The sequence below is a fragment of the Helianthus annuus genome, chromosome 12 (assembly GCF_002127325.2).
Source record: "Helianthus annuus cultivar XRQ/B chromosome 12, HanXRQr2.0-SUNRISE, whole genome shotgun sequence".
Classification (NCBI taxonomy): Eukaryota; Viridiplantae; Streptophyta; class Magnoliopsida; order Asterales; family Asteraceae; genus Helianthus; species Helianthus annuus.
The window spans coordinates 506,471-530,362 of record NC_035444.2 but is presented as its reverse complement, the minus strand read 5'-3'; the positions used below and the strand labels follow the sequence as shown (position 1 = coordinate 530,362).

The following is a 23,892-nucleotide window of genomic DNA, read 5'->3' as shown; positions in this document are numbered from 1 at the left end:
CTGATAGTGATCCTTCGAGGATCCTCTATCCTACCATGAGTGGCCCATTCCTTGGGCAGATCCTTCCCATCCGGGATAGAATCCCTCTTAACAAAGAAAAATCGACGTTTCCAGTTGGTATCATTCTTGGTCACTTTGAAAATAGGGTGATCCTCCCCAGCTTTCCGTTTCAGCAGATACCGGTGGGAACCAAACGTAGTAAGATCATAGAGCTCGGCCAGCTCTGCCATCCCCAGATCAATCCCTTCTTGCTCAATGATCCTCTCGAAGGTATATAGAACCCTCCAGATCATCGGCATAGCTTGGATATATGAGATACCGGTAAGAGAAAAGAAAGATTGGGTGAACATCGGAAAAGGATATGAATACCCAATGAGGAAGGGAGTAGCAGGAAAAGCCACCCAGACATCTGAGACAAGATCACTCAAAGCAGTAGGATCAAAGGGTTTGAAAACAACATTCGCTGGGAAACAATGGCGAATCTTGTCTATGTGGACATCAGTAAAGCAGCATCTCTCCACGAGAGAATCCTTGATAATTCCCTGGCTTTTCAAGGGACTATCCTTCTTAGAGCCTTTGTGCGGTGAATTCCGAAGAAGCATGTTCGAGACAAAAAACAGAGTAAAAGCAAGAAAGAACAGAGCAAAGAAGAGAAAGAAGAAAATGATACCTGATCAAAGCCTTCGGTGACGATTATAAAGGGAGATACTTCGAATTTAAATACAAAGTGATCCTAACCCTATCTCCTATTTATAATGATGATTCGCAGGGATTGTCACATCAGTGACGTAAATATCATAACGGCTAGTCCATGTGCAACGGCTAGTAAATCGGAATCGTCCGTTAGAGATAAGCTCAAAACAAAATATAACTCATCTATTTACATTTAACTCCTTATATTTTGGGGGCAATTGTTGGGGCTGGATTTTACTATAAATGATCCTTATACGTGATCCTAACAAGTGATCCTTGTTTCTTTGGCAGATAGTGATCCTCAGCCAGACTTCAGGATCAGGATCATGGGACGATATGGTGATCCTTACACTAACGGTCACTTCCACTTGTTACAAAATTGTTTTGCAGGAACACCTAGCAGGATATGCCCTACACATCATGATCCAGGGACGCGTTTTCACAAATATGGCAAGAGCTAAATTGGAGATAGACGTTGTACCGGATATGGAAACTTAGCTTGATTAATGGGCAGCAATTTAGGCTAGATTATCTTTATTTCTAAAGGGGTAATGAGCTGATTAGTGGTCTATCTACCTAAAATAAGTTACCTACACATGTATAAATACCCATCTTCCTCATTCGGAAGAACACACACAACATACGACACAACTCTTAACACTTAGACACTCAGTGATCCTTGTACTCAGCTCATTATCATCCGAAGTTGTAACTACATTTTTATTATATTGAAATTGGTGATCGGTAGTTGCCATCACCCGAGGTTTTTTATGCCGGAGATCATACATTGATCAAGGGCTTTTTCCTCGTATAAATCATTGTGTCTTTGTATCTTTATCACAGAAGTGATCCTTTACTTTCATAGCTAACCAAGCATCATACCCCGTTTACATAAAGTTTGGTTACATTATCCTTGTGTGATTTTTGACCAAAACAATACCTGCTCGAAGTAGTCTCTCTACTTCTTCTTGGATAATGGCATTCCTTTCCGGTGCAAACTTCCTCCTTTTTTGATGGATTGGTTTGATAGACCTGTCAATGCCAAGTTTGTGAGTAATAATATCCTTAGATATACCTGTCATATCTTCATGTTTCCAAGCAAAGGTAGATTTTCTTCTTTTGAGGAAGGATATTAAGTCTTCTTTCATCTTGCCAAGGATCCCTGATCCGATATAGATTTTTGATTCAGGATCACTAGGATCCAAGAGGATTTCGTCCACATCTTGTTCCCTTGCCTCCAAGACATTCCTCGGAGGATACTGTAATTGCTATTGCTCCCTTGGCTTCGAGGTTGGCTTCATGGATGAGGTATAACAATCCTTAGCCTCCTGCTGATCACTGTCGATCTTGATTATTCCCCATGGGCTAGGGAGCTTCACACATTGATGGTAGGTGGATGGGACTGCTTTCATATCATGTATCCAGGGCCTGCCAAGGATAACATTACAACAAGATAAACAGTCAATAACGCAAAATTTTTGATAATTATGTAGTCCTTCCACGTAGATTGGGAGTTTGATGTCCCCCAGAGTTTTCTTCGTTTCTCCACTGAATCCTACAAGCACGGAGGATCTTGGTGTGATGTCTGATTCTGGGATACCCATTTTCTTCAGAACATCAAGCTGGATAATGTTTACTGAGCTTCCTCCATCGATAAGGATCCTGCGGACAAAATGGTTAGAGATAAAGAGAGTAATAACTAAACTATCATGATGAGGATCCTGAATGTTAATGCGATCATCCTCATCAAACGTTATCATCTTCCCCTCTGAGACACTTGATGTTCTAATAGGTCTTTCTCCATTATCCATTTTTGACTCCTTTGCATGCCTTTTGGCCGCCGAGAAGGATGTACCACAGATGTCTGATCCTCCGGAAATAAAGTTGATCACTTGTGCATTTGCCGGAGGTGCTGGAGCCTTTTCAGGGATTCTTTCAGGATCCTGAGTCCTTTGCTTTTTTCTTCCCAACAGTTCTTTTAGGTGCCCCTTGCTTAACAGATATCCAATCTCTTTTCTTAAAGCTATGCATTCTTCGGTTAGATGCCCGAAATCCTCATGGTATGCACACCATTTTGACTTGTCTTTAGTCCCGGATGGTTTATCATTCTTCCTGGGCCACCTAGCTTTTTCACCTAGATTCTGCATTGCAAGGATTAGTTCCTGATTATCAACGGAAAAACAATATTCTGAGATTGGAGGATAATCTTCATCATCCTCTTCTTGGTCAACAGCATGCACATTCTGGTTCTCATTTCTATGGTAGGATTTGAATTTGTTGTTCTTGAAGGAGGATCCTTGCTTCTCCTGTTTTGAGGATCCTACTTGTCTCTCCTGGATCCTCTTGTCATCCTCTAGCCGGATGAACCTGAGTGCCCGAGTTCTTACTTCATCTAGGTTCCTGCACGGTGTCATAACAAGATCATCATAGAATAATGAATCCTTAAGCAGTCCCATTTTGAAGGCTTCGACAGCCGTAGCCATATCCAAGTTGGGAATGTCCAAGGATTCTTTACTAAATTTAGTTATGTAATCCCTTAATGATTCATTATGACTTTGAGTTACTCTATATAAATCACTGGTTAATCTTTCAAATTTTCTACTACAAGAGAATTGGTTATTGAATAAATTAACTAAATTAGCAAATGAAGTAATAGAGTAAGGGGGAAGACTTAGCAGCCACTTAAGAGCTGATCCAGTAAGAGTGGATCCAAATCCTTTACATAGGCATGCTTCCTTCAGCTTTTCTGGGATAGGATTGATCTCCATCCTCTCCCTGTATTGTGCTATGTGCTCCTCTGGATCCGTTGTACCATCATACAGCTTCATAGTAGGGATATGGAACCTTTTGGGTACCTCTGCATCACAAATTGGTGGTGCAAAGCGAGATACCTTGTGGCTTCCATCTGCAATCTCTGGGATAGGTTTGACTACCCCTGGAACACTTGAGATCATATCTTTTAGCTTCTGCAATTCCCTGGCCATAGCATGATTGACACCTGTATCCTGCATGAATCCATGGTTAGTAGTAAGATGATTATTTAAAGTGTTACCTCCCATTGAGTTCAAGTTAGTGAATCCATATTGCTGGGATTCGGGGATAACGGAGGGACCAGTGGAAGCAATGGTCTGCATTGGAATGAAGTCCCCTTGATGGACATCTAGACTTCCTGTTTGCAAACTTTTTAGGGATCCTGGCATCTGGAAGGATCCTGGTATCTGGAAGGATCCTGGTATCTGGGATGATCCTGGAACGAAGGGGGATCCTTGAACCTGGGATGATCCTGGAACAAAGGAGGATCCTTGACCCTGGGATGATCCTGGAACAAAGTAGGATCCTTGAAACTGCTGTGTTCCCGGATAGGCTCCTTAATTCATGAAGGATCCCATATGCTGGGGATAGGATCCTGCCGGCTGAAAGTGTGAGCTTGATGCCTGAGTCATTGCTGTCGATCCGAGGTGCAATCCTCTTGATTCTCCCACAATTTGCACGTCTGGAATTCCCGATGGCTGAGAAGTGATCATTGGAGTATCAAAGCTCAAGGATTTGGGCATCAGTGGGGAATGATCCTCTGCCGTTCTCTTTTGTCTTTTGAGATCTCCAATTTCCCTGAGGATCCTTTCATTAGTTTCATCCTGCCGCTGCATACGATCCTTCATCTGCAAAATCAAAGTAAATACATCACTAGTACTGGGAATATAAGAATTCATAGCAGAAGGAGATGGAGTTTTAGAATTAGTAGGAGTTTGTCTCTTCTCAGCATTCTTCTGGGATCCTGCCGGTGGTGGAGGCAGAATGTTCTGGGACGAGGTGACTGCAGACATTGCCGTGGACATGTTTTTCAATGATGAAGCCATGTAATTCTTTGAAATGATTTCGAACAAAAGGTTTTCTTATGAATGAAGCACCAATTGCCCCACGGTGGGCGCCAAACTGTTTTGGTCAAAAATCACACAAGGATAATGTAACCAAACTTTATGTAAACGGGGTATGATGCTTGGTTAATTATAAAAGTAAAGGATCACTTTTATGAGAAATATGCAAAGACACAATGATTTATACGAGGAAAAAGCCCTTGATCAATGTATGATCTCCGGCATAAAAAACCTCGGGTGATGGCAACTACCGATCACCAACTTCAATATAAGAAAAATATAGTTACAACTTCGAATGATAATGAGCTGAGTACAAGGATCACTATAGTTTCGAGTGTCTAAGCGTGTGAGAATTGTGTTGTGTGTCGTCGTGTGTTTTTTCCGAATGAGGAAGAGTGATTTATATACAAGTGTAGGTGACCTATTTTAGGTAAAAGGACTAATAATCAGCTCATTACCCCTTTAGAAATAAAAGACAATCTATCCTAAATTGCCGCCCTTAAATTAAGCTAAGTTTCCATATCCTTTGCAACGTCTATCTCCGATTAAGCTCATGCCATAATTATGAAGACACGTCCCTTGATTATGATGCTAAGAGCGGATCCTGCTAGATGTTCCTGCAAAATAATATTGAATTAATCGAAGGTAACTGTTAGCACAAGGATCCTACAATAGTCCGTGATCCTGATCCTGAAGTTCTGCCGAGGATCACTATCTGCCAAAGAAACAAGGATCACTGGTTAGGATCATATATAAGGATCATGTATATATATAAAAATCCAGCCCTAACATACATAACTCAGAAAATTGTAATGATGCCACCATGAATGTTGTATGGGTATAATTTATTCCTTGAATAGAATGTGATGATATAATAATTGGTGTAAAGATTGTAATCATGGTAATTGAGAAAATTGTTATGATGCTTATGTAATGAGATCAACCATGTTAATTGTTTTGGTCAAAAATCACACAAGGATAATGCAACCAAACTCTAAGTAAACGGGGAATGATGCTTGGTTTGTTGAAAAAGTAAAGGATCACTTTAGTGAGAAATATGCAAGTGACACAAGGATTTATACGAGGAAAAAGCCCTTGATCAATGAATGATCTCCGGCATAAAAAAACCTCGGGTGATGGCAACTACCGATCACCAAACTTCAATATAACAAAAAATGTTACAACTTCAGATGATAATGAGCTGAGTACAAGGATCACTATAGTATCGAGTGTCTAAGCGTGTGAGAAATGTGTTGTGTGTCTTCCGAATGGGGAAGAGTGTTATATATACAAGTGTGAGTGACCTATTTTAGGTAAATAGACTAACAATCAGCTCATTACCCCTTTAGAAATAAAAGTAAATCTAGCCTAAATTATCGCCCTTAAATCATGCCGAGTTTCCATATCCTTTACAACGTTCCTCTCTGATTAAGCATATACCAAAGTTGTAAAGACGCGTCCCTTGTTTGCGATGCTAAGAGCGGATCCTGCTAGACATTCCTGCAAGATAACATTAAATTCAATGAAAACAACTGTTAGCATGAGGATCCCTGTAATGGTCCGTGATCCTGATCCTGATCCTGGAGCTCTTCTAAGGATCACCATCTGTCAAAGAAATAAGGATCACCGGTTAGGATCACATGTAAGGATCATACGTTATAAAAATCCAGCCCTAACAATTGCCCCCAAAATATAAGGAGTGATATTGTAAATAAATGAGTTATATTTTGCTTGATCTTATCTGCAACGAGCTAATCGGATAACTAGCCGTTGGAGTCGGACTAGCCGTTGTGATTCTTACGTCACAGAAGTGACAGCCCTGCAGATCATCATTATAAATAGGAGATAGAGATAGGATCAATTCGTATTTAAAATCAAAGAAACTCCCTTTATAATCTCGTCCGAAGATCAATCAGGTATCTCTCTTCTTCCTTCTTCCTTCTCTTACTCTGTTTTTCTGCTTCTTTGTTTTTCTTCAACATTCTGCAAGCATGCTGCTACGCAACTCCCCTCATAAGGAGCCTAAAAAGAACAGTCCCTTGAAGGGTCAAGGGATCATCAAGGATTCTCCCCATGAGAGGTGTTGTTTCACCGATGTTCATATTGATAGAATTCGTCATAGTTTTCCGGCGAATGCTATCTTTAAATCTTTCACTCCCACTGCTTTAAGTGACTTTGTCTCCGATACTTGGGTAGCTTTTCCTGTTACTCCGTTCACCATAGGCTATACGTATCCCTTTCCAGCTTTCACCCAATCTTTCTTTTCCCTGACCGGCATATCTTACATCCAAGCCATGCCGATGATCTGGAGGGTTTTGTATACCCTTGAAAGGATCATTGAGCAGGAGGGGATTGACCTAGGGATGGCGGAGCTGGCTGAGCTGTATGATCTCACAACGTTTGGATCCTGTCGATATTTGCTCAAACGGAAAGCCGGAGAGAATCACCCTGTTCTTAAGGTCACCAAAAATGACATGAATTGGAAGCGACGATTCTTCTTTGTTAGGAGGGATACCATCCCTAATGGGGAGGATCTGCCCAAGGAGTGGGCTACTCATGGTAGGATAGAGGATCCTGGAAGGATCACCGTCAGACTTGTTCCTTAAGGCGAGGATCACTAATATTCTGTTTTTTGTGCAGCCATATCTGTTGCTCATCTCAAGTTGACTCCTGCTGCAAGAGAGAGAGTTCTAGCCTTCAAAAAGCTTGATCCTGAGACCAGAAGTTTTCAAGTTGCCATTCAAGATTCACAGGAAGTATCCTCCGCATCTGCCACAATGTCAAGTAAGTATCCTCATTTAAAAAGTAGTTCTATGTAAGATTTTTAAATTAGTTAGAGTACTTATCTTATTTTGATTGTGTAGGCGCTGGGAAATCTGTCAAGTCTGCCTCCAAGTTTGGTATTGATGATCTTGCTAATGTCAAGTCTACAAGGAAGAAGACCCCTGCTGCTAGTCCATCTGCTTCAGCCCCTAAAGCACCTATTAGGGGTAAGGGAAAGAAGAGAAAGGCTTCTGAGGACCTTCAAGGATTTCCCCTGCTCCGCCAACAGTTTCTTGATTATGTTAATGAAGTAAGGATCATTGCTCTTGCTTGTATATTCTGCTTGTATATCCTGCTTGTATATCCTGCTTGTTTGAGGATCACCTGGTCCTGAACTTACCTTTTCCCTTCCTGCAGAAACTTGCTGAAATAGAAACCTACCTTGGCCATGTTGAGTGTTTTGGTCAAAAATCACACAAGGATAATGTAACCAAACTTTATGTAAATGGGGTATGATGCTTGGTTTGTAGAAAAAGTAAAGGATCACTTCAATGTGAAATATGCAAAGACACAATGATTTATACGAGGAAAAAGCCCTTGATCAATGTATGATCTCCGGCATAAAAAACCTCGGGTGATGGCAACTACCGATCACCAAACTTCAATATAAGAAAAATATAGTTACAACTTCGGATGATAATGAGCTGAGTACAAGGATCACTATAGTTTCGAGTGTCTAAGTGTGTGAGAGTTGTTTCGTGTGTCGTCGTGTGTTCTTCCAAATGAGGAAGAGTGGTATTTATACAAGTGTAGGTGACCTATTTTAGGTAAAAAAGACTAATAATCAGCTCATTACCCCTTTAGAAATAAAAGACAATCTAGCCTAAATTGCCGCCCTTAAATCAAGCTAAGTTTCCATATCCTTTGCAACGTCTATCTCCGATTAAGCTAATGCCATAATTGTGAAGACGCGTCCCTTGGTTATGATGCTAAGAGCGTATCCTGCTAGATGTTCCTGCAAGATAACATTGTATTAAACGAAGGTAACCGTTAGCATGAGGATCCTATAATGGTCCATGATCCTGATCCTGAAGTCCTGCTGAGGATCACTGTCTGCCAAAGAAACAAGGATCACTGGTTAGGATCACGTGTAAGGATCATGTATAATAAAAATCCAGCCCTAACATTGAGGATCAGGACCGCCAAATCGCCGACCTCCAACAAATGGGCGTGCTGAAGGATCTCAAGATAGCTGATCTTGAGAAGGAACTCCGGGCTACCAAGGATGAAGCTGCTCAAATGCTGATCAACATGGATTGTGAGAAGCAGGAGATCACCCAGGATGCCAAGGTCTCTGCCGCAATAGCTATGTATAAGATCCAATTGCAGATGGCTGCGGAGGCTCAGGATCCTGCCTTTGACAAGAGCACATGGGATGTGGAGGGCTGGAAGGCAAGGTTAGCAGAGTTGGAGGACGATGATGAGGCCGAGGAGATCCCTATGCTTGAAGGTGGTGATGCTGGCAAGGATCAGGGCGGAGAAGCTAGTGGAGCTGGTGGTGATGGTGCAGCGAAGGTTTGAGCTGCTGGATTGGGCGATGATGGATATTTCGAGACTTGGCCGGAGCCCAATTTTTTTTATTTGGTAGTGGTTTTTGTGGTTGTTGATGTTTTGAAACAATGATGGTCTGTAATCTAAACAATAGTTTTAGGATTAAGGATCCTGGATCCTTTGGACAATAGGTAGGATCGCAAATGGTGGAGGGATCCTCTGTTTGGGGGATGAAGCCTTTGTGATCCTGCCGCTTTTTATTTTCCTGCATGCTACGACCGCACAAACAATGGGCACCCTTTGCCAACCCATGTGGACGGGCCACGTTTTGCTGGTAGAAACGTGGGTTGGCAATTTTGACAACTTTGAAGGGTTTAAAATCCTTTGTTAATAAAATAACTCTAATCTTTTTGGCTTATCTCGTGTTGTTATCCTTTGTTTATCCTCTTATTTTCCAATTGTTTAAAAACATATTCATTTGAGTAAGAAAGGTTAAGCAAATCATGTTCAAGAATTTTAGGATATGATCCTGGATCAAATATCCTATAATCGAAAATTTTTCAAAGTAGTTTATTTTAAGAATCATAGGTTTAGTTGTCAAGGTCTAAGGGTTATTCAAATGAATAATGAATGAAATTAAAAATAGTTAAGGATCATACCTGAGGATCCAAGTTAGGATCCTAACCTTTAATCAGGATAACCATAAGTAAAACTTTAATGGATAATAAGGATTAAGGATCCTTAATTGTTTAACTTCGAAAACCTGAAAAAATGGAATATAACTTGGGACTAAGCCAATATAAAGGATAAGTTAGTAACTGGGGACAAGCCCAAAGGATAACTGGGGACAAGCCCATAGGATCACTGGGGACAAGCCCGAAGGATAACTGGGGACAAGAATTTTCACAAATACCTATGATTGATTATGAGAAAACGTATCCTTCAGTGGTGGATGCATTGACTTTCCAATATCTTATTAGTCTGGTAATATATAAAAGAGAATTGACACGCGTCTTATGAAAGTTATGTATCACTTGATACTAAGTCATATAAAATAAGTTCTCGAGAATATTATGAGTATTATATAAATTCAGATCTGAATACATATACATGTTATATATGTTATTGAATTGAATATAATTAGAACTCCCCATGAGTATCCTAAAGCATTTGAGTGCTTAAGAGGTTAATTGAAACACCTTATGGATGTAACAATAGTGCACCAATACTCCAATAAACATACCTAGAAAATGTGTACTTGGTTATTATGGAAACTCAATGTACACAATGTACAAACATGGTACAATATGGATTTTGGAGATAAAAGCTAGTGTTTATGGCATTTTTGCATATGATATAAATATCAATGTATTAAATGCGAAAAATTTATGTAGCAAAACTTCTAAAGAGTGAAAGCACATACATATTTGGATAAGATGGAAAGAATTCCATCATGGATTGATAATGCTAGAAGCATTAATGATGTCAAAACCTCAAGAACGTACTATATCGAGTTCATATATGGACTAAAATAGTTAGATCGAGTGTTATACAACTCGAGATATTTGCATAAAGAGGGATATAAGTTTGATTAAATTAGCCATGTTTTATCGACCTTCTATTTTAAAAGTTCACTATAATCGCAGTTTACAGTAATGATGTCTATGCATCATCGAGAGAAATTGTCGAACTTTTAGAGGGAGAATTTTTGAATGACCTTGGCACAGTCTAACTATTACTCGAACTGCAGTTCGAGTAATATATGTAATTATATTTTACCAATCCACCAAGTGCAACTAGAAGATGATGTTTGGATATTTTAGTATGGGCATAGTTAAACCTTAATGTATGTTAAAGGTTGTTAAGTTATTTGTTATAAGAAATGCCTATTATCATCTCCTATCAAAGTAGAGATTCTCATTCTAGAAGTACCATCGTTAAATGCATAAGTGCATTAACATGTTTTGCTAGCTATGTCATAACATTTGTCAAGCGAAGAGACATTGGAATGAGTTCAAAGAAACATTTCAGGTATAAATGATATTTGATTATATTTTACTAACCCATCAAAACAAGTTTGGTTAGTCTTGTAGATGCAGGAATGTAAAGAAACACAGTCATGGACATATGATAATTTTTGTAAAGAGGCACCTAAAGTCTCTATAGAAGATTATACAACATTGCTCAACATAAAGGATTGCACATTAAGGGATCAAGCAACAAATCATTCGCTACAAAGGCTTTATTCGACTTTCAAGGAAGATGGACACACATCACTTAAAGGATACATGTTAAAATGAGGGGAAGACATATTCAAGTTGCACTCTTTTTCCCTTGACTAAGTTTTATCCCAATGGGTTTTCTTAGTAAGGTTTTTAATGAGGCAACATACCTGATCCAAAAGTATCAGGAGGAGAAAATACGCGCTGCACTCTTTTTCCCTTAGCTGAGGTTTTGTCCCACTGGGTTTTCCTAGCAAGGTTTTTAACGAGGCAGCATCACCAAGCGTATTAAAGGTATGTGGATAGTCAAGGAGGAGTGTTATGAATGTATCATTTATATTGTGACTCTCCACATACATAACTTATCTAACTCATATCTCTTTAGTTCCTTTAATATTAATGTATGTGCCTATATGTATAATGACATTTGTGTATGGTGAATAGAGATCAATCAATAATATTTACAATCTCATTTTCTTATTCTTCCCTTCATATTGCTAATAGGTTAGGTTGTTTCACAACACATATTTTATACTTTTCCTGTATACCATAATTAAAACTGATAAAAATCTGAACTTCTTTTACTTTTGTCACGTTTTTTTTTTCTTTTATCAAACTGTAATCTTCAAACCACTATCTGTGTGCGAGTTGTCTTTTGTAATTATTAGTTTCTTTTCTTTACTCATTTATCTCCTTTTTTGTTTACAACTAATTAAATCCATAGATCGACATGGGTTTGTAATTAATATAACATTTTACATTGACGCGATGAGTTAAAAAGTGGACATCTAGCACGTTATATTTAGAAAGAGAATTGATAAACATGGCCTTAATGCTAAGGCCCAAGGATAACAAGTAATTTATTGTTATTAGTTTCAAAAGTCGTTGTTCCTTGACTAACTTATCTTTATTATCAATCCTATTTTTACATAGCTAAAAAATTAACCGTAATAAGTTTGTTAATCTGAGTCCTTGTGACTATGTTTATTATTTTTCATTAAAAACATCGGTTACATGAAAGGAGATTATCCCGGTTATGTTTCCTACCTACTCGTCATAGCCCAAGTATGAGTAGGGGCGGACCTACTTTATTGGTTGGTCGATTTAGAACATGTCATAGGAAAAAGGTATGATGGTTCGCATCCTGATGTTTGGTTCAATAAAAAAAGGCCCCAAAAATTGGTTGGCCGATTTAGATCATGTCATACGAAAAAGGTATGATGGTGCGCATCCAGACTGGTTCGATAAAAAGGGGCCCCAAAAACGATGTGATGGTTCACATAGGAGGATGATGTGTTCAAATAGGAAGAGTCATGAATGTTGTTGATGGGTTCATATCTATATTATTCAAAAGGTTTGTTACACCAAGGCGGATTATATCCACTACACTTGAAGCAATAATCTTTCGAATTGTGTGCGACGAGTGTTGGTGAATTGCTGCTTCCCAAGATACAATGAAGAAACATGTCTTGCACAAAAAAAGGAAAATAATTCGGACGAACTAGTGAGACAATGATTTCGGTCTTGTTTCCATAGCAATAAAGTTGGATTTAGTTACGGTATAAAAGGGAGAGATTTAAAAAGGTTTATTATGTATTGATTTCTAAAGAAAGAAAAAATGAAGTGGATGGGCAACGTACAATACTAGATAGAGCCTATCAACCATCAAATGACAAAGCATGAATCATGACCGATGATCACTCATTTCTATCAAAGCAGGCATCATACTCCCAAGGCATATATAGAAGAACTTTTACAGTGCTGATTAACGAACCAACCCAACCCATCGTAAGAAAAAACTTGATGGTGTATGGGCCACAGCCCAAGTGAAATACTATGTCTATGGGCTTACTGATGTTGTAACCACGTACATGTGTCTCAACGTTCATATCTTGTCCGCTACTCCGTCTCATACACTCATGTATATAAATTTCTACTGGCTTTACTAGTCGGAAAACTTATCCGATCATAGTGGAGTGGAGGTGGTGGTGGTCTTGTATCTTGATGTTAAACAAGTAAATCTTGAAGCAACCAAGAGCATCCACAACGTTAGAGTTTTCAAATACCCACAAACGTGTCACATTAGCTGCCACATTAGATTTCAAACATCTTCATTCTTCAAAAACACTCCTTTCTTTCTACAATGGTGCCTTCTTTTTCAAACACCCACTTTTTATATAAAGTAATAAAGTATACAAAAATAGAGGTAGAAGAAAGAAAAAAAAAGGTTTGAAATCATGATGCTTTTTATTGTTTGATATAAAAGTTCATTTGATTAAATCTAAATTTATAAAATATACCAATGGGGTTTTGCTTTTTCTCCAACCATCACCATTTTTCTTATATAAAAATTCACCATTGACACTGCTACCCCCTATTAATTCTCTCCATTGGCCCACATCCTCAACTTTGGACTTTGAAAATCTTCTTCATTTACGCCGACACATGTCATATAGAAGTATATTATTATGTGTTTATTGGATTAAGATATGTAGTTAATTTTACATTTTTAAATCAAAATGAGTATTATATTATATTATATACTAATAAAATTATAAGTGAATGAATAGTGAACATATATTAATTAAATAGTGATTTAGGAAATATAAGAATATGGGGTATGGGGCGGGGTTGTGACATGGGTTGGGTATAAACGCCCAAGTCACCACCTCGGGTGGGCTTGGGTTTCGGCGTGGCCCCTTAAGCGGGGGTTTCAGCCCGGGCGTTGGGCGGGGCTATCAAGATGACATGGCGTGATCTCATTGGCCAAGACAAGTAGCCGTTTGCCAACGACTATGTGTTTAAAAAATCTATGAAATATTAGAATATGTGGTATGGGGCGGGGGTTGTGTCGTGGGTTGGGTACAAACGCCCAAGTCACCACCCCGAGTGAGCTTGGGTTTCGGCGTGGCCCCTTGGCCCGGGGTTTCAGCCCGGGCGTTGGGCGGGGCTATCAAAATGACATGGTTGGATCTCATTGGCCAAGACAAGTAGCCGTTTGGGCTAGCCGTTTGCCAACAGCTATGTGTTTAAAAAAAGATTTAGGAAATATTAGAATATGGGGTATGGGGTATGGGGAGGGGGTTGTGGCGTGGGTTGGGTACAAATGCCCAATTCACCACCCCGGGTGGGTTGGGTTTCCGCGTGGCCCCTTAGGCGGGGGTTTCAGCCCAGGCGTTGGGCGGGGCTATCAAGATGACATGGCGTGATCTCATTGGCCAAGACTATGTGTTTAAAAAAAATCTAGGAAATATTAGAATATGTGGTATGGGGCGGGGGTTGTGTCGTGGGTTGGGTACAAACGCCCAAGTCACCACCCCGAGTGAGCTTGGGTTTCGGCGTGGCCCCTTGGGCGGTGGTTTCAGACCGGGCGTTGGGCGGGGCTATCAAAATGACATGGTTGGATCTCATTGGCCAAGACAAGTAGCCGTTTGGGCTAGCCGTTTGCCAACAACTATGTGTTTAAAAAAAGATTAAGGAAATATTAGAATATGGGGTATGGGGAATGGGGCGGGGGTTGTGGCGTGGGTTGGGTACAAATGCCCAATTCACCACCCCGGGTGGGTTGGGTTTCGGCGTGGCCCCTTGGGCGGGGGTTTCAGCCCGGGTGTTGAGCGGGGTAATCAAGATGACATTGCGGGATCTCATTGGCCAAGACAAGTAGCCGTTTAGGCTAGCTGTTGGCCAACGGCTACGTGTTTAAAAAAATAGATCTAGGAAATATTAGAATATGGGGTATGGGGCGGGGGTTGTGGCGTGGGTTGGGTACAAACGCCCAAGTCACCACCCCAGGTGGGCTTGGGTTTCGGCGTGGCCCCTTAGGCGGGGGGTTTCAGCCCGAGCGTTGGGCGGGGCTATCAAGATGACATGGCGGGATCTCATTGGCCAAGACAAGTAGCCGTTTGTGCTAGCCGTTTGCCAACGGCTATGTGTTTAAAAAAATCTAGGAAATATTAGAATATGGGGTATGGAGCTGGGGTTGTGTCGTGGGTTGGGTACAAACGGCCAAGTCACCACCCCGGGTGGGCTTGGGTTTCGGCGTGGCCCCTTGGGCGGGGGTTGTATTTGAGGGTAAAAATCGGTGAATACCGGTGCCGAACCGGTACCGATCGAAAATACGTGACGTTTTAGTTTGAGTTACTTTTTGTTATTTGACATGTTTTGTCATTCTTATAGAACGATTTGGTTTAGCGCGCCGCAACGCGCGCGCATGGTAAACAACTAGTTTATCTAAAGTTTGGTTGATTTGGAAAGCACGAATCGAGAAGGTTTATAGGCACAATCAAATGGATGATTGCAAGTCTATTATTGACCTTTTTATTGTTCTCATATTAGTACAGGTTTTTTTTAAGCTTCAAGTGTGCGCGATTGCAAGCCTAAACATTGTTGACCTAGTCAACTAAACATCAAGATGACACGTGGACCTAGTCAACTAAAAGAAAAAAAAGACACAACATGACAATCTTGTGTTTGCTTTGAAAGAGACCAATGATATAGGATCCACTAAAAAAAATCATATCTAGCAAAAACAAATGATGAGTACACAGCTAGCTACTAGAATCATGTACAAAATTGGTTTTTATTCTTTTTTTTTTTTTTTTTTTGCTATTATATAATAATGTTAATGGCTTCAGAACCCAGTTTTACATAATGCTTCAAGTCATACAACTTACCTGCTAACTATATTTTACAACTTCATGCTGCTAATCCTTTTGGAATAGCGATAACACCAGGTCCGTATGTACAGAGAAGAGCTGTGTGTCCACAAATACCTGCTTCCCATTACTTAATTAATACCGCATCTTACAACTAACATCTCAACCATCACCATGTTTGTTATCTAAGTTAATAAAATGGCTGAATAGAAACCATACTTACACTTTGTCCCATCAGTTTAAATTATCTGTAAGTTGGTTTCACTTTATGTGGCGCCTACTATAAAGTTTATTGCGGGAAAAAGTGTAAACTTAATTTTGTAAGAAAGAAAAGTTACCTTCATAAATGGTCGATCACGGCTAGGAAAAGACTCGATGAAACTCTCCTTCAGAAGCAATGATACCTAAAGAGAACGTCAGATAGATTGTTAGAAATGTGTTTTTAAGCTTTGTTAGTTCATCGACCAATTTCAACGATCACATGCTTCACAGCTCATGAACATTTTGTCATTGGAAGTAACAGTTGTATAAAATTTATTTTAACTATAAACTTTATAGATGTATGTGGGAAGAGAGAGACAAACCTTATCATCATTTGACTGAACATTTGTAATTGTGTGAGAACGTAGGTTAGAGCAAAGTGAATCCAAATAAGATCTTAATACTCTCAAGAATCCCTTTGCAGCTTCTACCTGTATGTATTCAACAAAAATCATGTCAAACTATCTCCTTGCATTATTATAATATTTGACTTGATATTTCAAACGCATCAAAACAAAAAAAGGGTAAATATATATCATGAAAAAACTCACATAAACACATCTTTTTAGTAATATTAATATGAATTATACCTGCACATCTGTGCATTCATAAACCGGTCTCTTTTTCCCTAAATAACTTTCTCCGACCAGTTGAGCATGATAAGGAGTTAAGGCTGCGTATAACTCTTTGTACTGAGGGAAATGTGGTATTGACGATGATTTGACCTAATTAATGGAAAAACAACATCAAAACGCAATACATGAGACTTCTTGAAGGATACATTAAAAATAAATAAAACAACGAACATCACAAAAGATGCACGATAACTTTATAAACACTTGATACAACAACATTAAATGTGCACCTGGTTCTTGTTAACATCAACATATATAACGTTTCCCGACTTGGATTGTACTTCGGCAGTTTTGCTCTTCACACCAACCTTGTCAACATTATTATAATAGGTCAAAAGAGCCGTAAAACTTATTACGCAAAAAAAAAACTTAAATTAAAAACTTACTATAAAAGGAACAGGTGCATCCAAGAAATCTAGCATGTCATTTGGCAAGACCTGAAGCAAATCAATTAAAACAACATTTGAACTCGGAGGATACAAATATATTATAGAAGATGTGCCTTAAAAACTTAAGAAAAGATTATCCACAATACCGGCATAAAGAAGCTCTGCCACTGGTATGGACGAATCAGAGGGATAATCGACAACACTGAAGCAGACAATATTCCCTGAGATGCAAAGAATGATAAAAAGTAATGTACACCTGTTAATCAATCATGTCATAAATTTGCAATAACGAATAACATACCAGATTAGAGCACACAAACACAATTTGCTTCTCCAGTAGGGCACCCGTAAATATAGTCAAGATCTATGGAAAGAAGATGAAAAGGACATTGTTAATTTACCGTCTGGAAGCACATAAGTTGCATATGAAAAATGAAGACAACGGTTTAACCGATAAACAGAATAACAATTACATGCTCAAGACGCAAGGAGCCACAGATGCTTGAAATTGCCCATACTGATAAAGCTGTTGCCTCTTCCTCCACAGCAAGTGCTTTGTGAGCCTACAGTACCGAACGCAAATGATATAATCCACCATCAATGCACAAAGTGGTAAGAAAGAAAAGTTACAAAAAAAAAAAAAAAAAAAAACCTGCCTCTGCAAGTTCAAAACTTGTGCTGCAAGACATTAAATCAACTGCTGAACCAGCAATGTGTAAAATTGTTTCATCTGGTCTATGTAATTCCAAAGGATGCAGGTATTCCAATGGGTGGAACTTAATTGTTGAACCTCTATCCGGGACAGATAAACAATTATACTCGCATATAATCTGCAAAGATCCATGGTTGTTGGTCTGCAATTTTCAATTTCTTAGTGTGAGAAAGGATAATTCATAAAGCTCAGATCGACAACAATGTTTAAAGAATTTTTTTTAAAAAAGAAAGAAAAAGAAAAACCTTAGCCCAGTCAAGAATCTCATTGTGCTCATTGTCTTCTTGACCCGAAAAAGATGCATCGTCTGTCTCTGTTGAATCAACATCACTCCTAAAGTTCCTATCTTCACTAGGAGAACCCTGAAAACTGTATGAAGAAATTTTCATCACTAACTAACCATTTTCAAAGTCAAAGTCAACAAATCTGTGGTCAAAAGTCACAGATGCTAAAAGATATCAGTTTACCTTGATGAAGAATCAGAACTATCATGTTGTTGATAACGTATAAGAGGCAAAATTGCTTTTGGGATCTGCTTTTGAGTAGGCTGTTTATTGGAAAGCGTATCATCAACAGTAGGACTATCACAAGCGTTAGGGATTGCGCAATATTTTTTATTAGATGAATCCGTCTCTGTTTCAGAACAAACTGGAATAACCGAGTCACTGAATCTTTCAGTGACAGAATTGCCCCTGCTTAAATGGACAGTTTCTGTTGTTCCGTTAGGTGTTTCCTGAGATCCATATTCGGCTGAAACGCCATTCAGTTTGTCGTCTAAAGATACTTCATTTTCATACGCTAGTTCCAGATGTAAATCGCTAATACTGATTCTTAATCTTTCTAGTCTTTCTTCAATGAAGATGCTACACATAGTTATAAACAAAATTTATCATTTATAGAAACAAGTCACAAAAGACTATTATACAATAATGATCATGAAATGAAAAGATCCATATCAATTCATTTGTTGACAAACCTGTTCAACACGCCAAAATGCAATTCGAAAAATGGAAGCCTTGTGAGAATGCAGTAACACCGGCGAGTCGTTAAAATATGCCGGCTCCTACGTGGGGACAAAAGTTGTCCATCTACAGCCATAGAAACTAATCTAGACGGTTGGTGCACCAACTCATCTACTAGAACACAGCAACCATACAGAGTAGATTCATCTGCACCCTGCATTGTTAAATATCAGAACCCAGAAAAGCGGAAGGTTAACGTACAATAGCTGCGTGACGTTCGACAGTACGCGACTTAGTTACGCATGTTCATTTGTATATTACGCACGTTATAAATTTCAAACCCTAACTACGCATGAAGAAGAAAATCACGCATGGTCAAAACACAAATCACGCATAGGTTGGTTTTTACCCTAATTACACATGTTATATCATAATTACGCACGTTAATTTGTTAATCGCGTATTGTCGCACATTAAGAGACTTTTGTATTTTAAACTCTCTCTCTCTCTCTCTCTCTCTATATATATATATATATATAGGGTGGGGTTCTAGAGTGAACACTAGTGTATTTGCGAACTGAGTGAACAAATCCTGGCCATTGATCTACACGCATATATGGCCAGGATCTCATCATAGAATCGTAAAATACACTAGTGTATTTAAACATCAAATCTTGGCCATTGATCTACACACGTGTATGGCCAGGATTAGTTCACTCAGTTCGCAAGCTACACTAGTGTTCACTCTTGAACCAATCCTATATATATATATATATATATACATACATATATATAGTGAAAGGTTTAAAAACAAAAGACTCTTAACGTGTGACGGTACGCGACCACCAATATAACGTGAGTAATTATGCAAATAATGTGTGTAATTAGAGTTAACCCAACCCATGCATAATTATGCAAATAACGTGTGTAACTAGGGTTTAACCCAACCCACGCCTAATTATGCAATAACATGAGTTATTATGCAAAGTTAACTACTATTGTGCCATCACGTTCAATTGAAGGCCTAGATTAGATCAGATGTGTGGTTGAGATGCTCGCGTACGCATCGCGTGATAAGGTAGCCTTGTACGTTAACCGGCCTCTATACACACACACACACATATGTGTGCGCGTGCGCGCGCGCGCGTTTATATAGGCACACATATATACATACATAGCATACGTGTATACATCCATAAATGATGTACTTATACATACATATATGATATTGAGTATGAATATGAACTGTCGACAGACAGTTTTGAAGAGATTGTTCAAGGTAACAGAAGTGAATTATGCAGCAATGTATACAAATTAGCAAAGAAGTCACGAATCAAATATAAAAACACACAACTAAAAATGAAAGTATTGCTGAAAAAATAGATGAAAAGAGCTCCCTAGATTACCTGCAGCCTGAATACAAAGGATAGATCGTTTTGTTTGAGGTGTTCCTGGAACAGTACAAGCATGTTAAAAATGACATAGCAACCGAAATTCTCTGTGCAAAAGCTTGAGATAACAGTGACTAAGAAGAAAGGTACTGATATCGGGAAAATCGGTGATATATCGGTCCAATATCGCCGATGATATCAGTACCGATATTTTGCACCCGATATCTCACCAGGGGACCGATATAATATATCGTGATATTAACTACATAGAGTAAAACATAGCAACAAATATACCTGTCCAAGAAGTATTTCATTTAGTTCACTCATTGATGGTGTTCTCTCAATAGTGTGAACCTGAAATCACAAGTACAAATAGTTGAGCGCAAGAATTGAAACTATAAAATGACATTCGATAAGACTGGTATGCGCGAACACACAGAAAAGCGATTATTTTCAAACGTTAGATCTGAATGGAAGAAATGAACATGTACAAAATTTCTTGAACTAGAGCAAAAAGAGTAATAAGATAAGTTTCATATATAAAGAAAATCGGATATCATTGCAACACTAAAAGATTAAAAAAAAGATCATTCTGTACCTGTGTTATATACGTTAACTAGGTTATACACCCGTGTATTACACACAGTTGTATAGTATAAACGATATAATTATAATATGTAAAAAAACTTCATATGACAGTATATTACTATTACCATATGACAGCTCACACAACTAACTTGAATTTATCACAAAACCGGCCTATGTTAATCAGCAGCAGCACTGAAATACCATAATAGCCTGTGTGTTACACGGGTTTAATACTGCAAAATGTGTTCGATTTAAAGTAGGATCATGGGTTTAGGACTTTAGGTATCAACCATTTATATAAGCCTATAAGGAATTGTATTAAATTATAATCAATCAATTTGTCTGGTTTAATACCAATGGAATTGATATCTACTTAAAGACATCATCGACCAAATATTGTATTTTAGGTACCAAATCATTATCGTTTTGTGCTATTATAAGATTTATTCTATTTATGTATTAATACAGTGATTTTAATATTATTTTTGGTGCCATTTCAAAGATTCTCAAGTTCAAACGGGTTTATATTGTATAAAAATAATATAATTTATATATATGGATTGACTCAATTATGCAAAAAAAAGTTATATATATATTAAAATTTGAAGAAGATATTAATATATAACACTAACATTAGGAGAAGAGATTTATTATAATAATAACTTAATAAGGATAAGCATAAGTTATATCATGTATTAATTATTAGAAAAATATAAATAAAAAATGTGAGGTTGAAGGAGAGAATGCCATATGGCATTATTTGGAATCCTTTACTAGAAGTTAGATATAATTAAACTCATTCATGAGCAAAATCAGTAATCAAGTAAACATGTGAGCTGCTCTTTGTGAGTTGATGATCCTAACACATCATACATATGATATACAATCGTATGCGTAATAGTTAACAATATACGTTCTCAGTTCCCTGGAATTGACTAGCATATAACACACTTTTTTCAGGTTATTATAATACTATGTAGCCTAACCTCCAATCCACCAGGAAAGCAGAACGAAAGAAGATCCTTCGACCTTAGAGGCAACGGTTTGTCCGGAGGGTACGCAAATAGAACCTGACAGTACACATAAATGATCAGAAAACATATTCCATAAAATGGAAGCAATTAAACTTTTAATTCTTATAGAAGAAGGAAGCGGTAGGACCCGCACCTGAGGCTCAAGATTTGGTTCTACCCGAAACTGATGCTGACCACTTAGTGCACTTCGCAGCCTCCCTGGTAATTCAGATTTTCTACCAAAATACTGCCTCTGGAGTGCCTGAATGTCACTGTTTGGATGCAACCCAACCACTACCATGCTCTCGAATAACCTCGATGGTTCTTTTAATATCCTTTGATGCTGAAATATTTGGGATTTTATAAACAATCATGGAGAATAAAATGTAGCAGAGCTAAGTATTGAAAAAAGAACATTAGAGCATACCAGTGCCTGTAATTGAAAGCTTGCCCATTGACGTTTTTGGCTAGTTAATACTTCTGGATTGTAGGTTCTACTTTTCTCTTCAAGAGGAGAAGATAAGCCTTTCAGTACTCTAAAAACTTGACTCTGAAGCTTTTGAAGAGGGCTACCGCTATCCCCTTTTGATGAGAATACGGCTGACGGTCTCGGTGAAGTAACAACAGCTCCAGAGACTTCTTCGGTTGTCTGCACAAAGAAGGAAGCACCCCAACCTGTGCTGCTAGGCTCATCTTCATGACCGTTGTCCATGAGTGAAATTCCTTTTGTCGAACGCCAACTATGCTACAATACGGAGATCCATAGAGAAAAACACGATAAGCATGATTTGTCGATTGTACGGATTCAGAATGATAAACAATAATACATCATAATCTACAATATGTGGTGGTTACTAAAGATGCTAAATAAAATTATAAAAATAATACTAGTGTTCAAACAGTAAAGCGATGTAGACTTATTAACATGACCCAGCAATTATTCATCTTTATACAACCAACTACACATGAAATTGCAGTCCACCAGTCACTGATCCACACATACACAAAACGATACAGGAACCTACAAGTACTGCAATAGATGATGCTGACGTCAGGCCTCAACAAATCAATTTAGCAATGGAAACACATAAGTCGCAAATTTAACTGTGAAAAGCATATACAGAAATTGATAAACACGGTTCAATTAACCAGTCATATAAAACGATCTCAGAAAAATAAGTTGGTTGAATTAGAGAAAAGAGATCAGTAGATACGAATAAAGTTGGAATTAACGGAGACCGGTGTTGGCTACGGCGAGATAAATCCGATTGACAAATGATAACTCACCAATCAATTGACTTCAGTTGGGACTAGAAGATGATGATGCATCCACCTGGAGAGATTGAAAGAAAGAGATGAAGAGAAAGTGGGGACGGAGAGTTTAGCAACAGGCGGCCATAACAAAGATTTAAGCCCCTTTTTTGGTAGGTATTAAGAAAGAAAACCCCTTCCTTAACATCAAACTCCCCTCCGTTTCTTTTAACTTTAACACCAAATTTGATACGACTTTTATAGAATAATATATTTTTTCAGATTAAAAACTAATCTATTGTGTTCTGGTATTTAATTTGGCCTATTTTGGTAGTTATATTATTTTAGAAAAAAAGGTATTACAATTATTAAGATTATGGTAGGTTGGTTATCGTACATAGGAATGGGATCAAATACAAACACTTAAGTTTGTAAGAACCATAAGAACCAATACATAATTGACAAGTGTCCATCAATAAAAAATTAGTTTAGGGGTAATTTAGACTTTTTGACCATATTTATTTATAACTAATTAAAAATAATTACAAAAAATATAATCAGCACAACACTATATAATTAGCACAACATCATTAATCGTTCTTCATTATCAGCACATCGTCCTCGAATCGTTCTCCATTATCAACATAAACGACATTAGCACAACATCTTCAATCGTTCTCCATTATCAGCACACCAGATGTGCTGATTATATCTACTTTTGGTGTTTGTTTGTATTATTTTGTAATTAACACATAATCAGCACCTTATTAGCACAAATATAAAACACCTTTTGTTAACTTTTTTTAAAAAACACTTTTATAAATACAAAAATGTATAGCAATATGGTACTCATATTAAAGATAAAAAAATATTTGATTTTATGGTATATATTTTTAAAAAAAAATAATGAAGTATATAAAAGTTATTTTAGT

General features: G+C 38.1%; 1 protein-coding gene across 3 annotated transcripts; it reads right to left on the bottom strand.

The window, feature by feature from the left end:
• Positions 1–15,555: 15,555 nt before the first annotated feature.
• LOC110893692 lies at positions 15,556–23,262 on the bottom strand. 3 transcript variants are annotated; one of them, XM_022140796.2, is made up of 19 exons: positions 22,997–23,262; positions 22,137–22,454; positions 21,864–22,052; positions 21,683–21,766; positions 20,403–20,462; positions 20,124–20,168; positions 18,733–18,932; positions 18,224–18,619; positions 18,002–18,125; positions 17,701–17,898; positions 17,518–17,607; positions 17,346–17,408; positions 17,191–17,265; positions 17,042–17,092; positions 16,886–16,963; positions 16,611–16,745; positions 16,344–16,451; positions 16,098–16,163; positions 15,556–15,876 (listed from the first exon to the last, which is right to left on the bottom strand). In XM_022140796.2, exons 2-19 carry the CDS (start codon positions 22,419–22,421, stop codon positions 15,808–15,810), a joined length of 2,316 nt encoding a protein of 771 aa, XP_021996488.1. In that variant the 5' UTR covers positions 22,422–22,454; positions 22,997–23,262; the 3' UTR covers positions 15,556–15,807. The 3 variants fall into 3 exon arrangements, with proteins under 3 accessions (XP_021996488.1, XP_021996489.1, XP_035836593.1); XM_022140797.2 differs by having other exon boundaries at positions 18,002–18,127; positions 18,229–18,619; XM_035980700.1 differs by having other exon boundaries at positions 22,137–22,469; positions 22,997–23,193.
• Between the last annotated feature and the right edge of the window lie 630 nt (positions 23,263–23,892).

Excerpts from the sequence above, each read along its gene's own strand:
- LOC110893692 (XM_022140796.2), bottom strand. The coding sequence starts at position 22,421 with ATGGACAACGGTCATGAAGATGAGCCTAGCAGCACAGGTTGGGGTGCT. Across the intron at positions 16,164-16,343 it reads TTCAGTCAAATGATGATAAG|GTATCATTGCTTCTGAAGGA; the intron begins GTTTGTCTCTCT and ends CGTTCTCTTTAG. Across the intron at positions 15,877-16,097 it reads GTGATCGACCATTTATGAAG|GTATTTGTGGACACACAGCT; the intron begins GTAACTTTTCTT and ends AATGGGAAGCAG.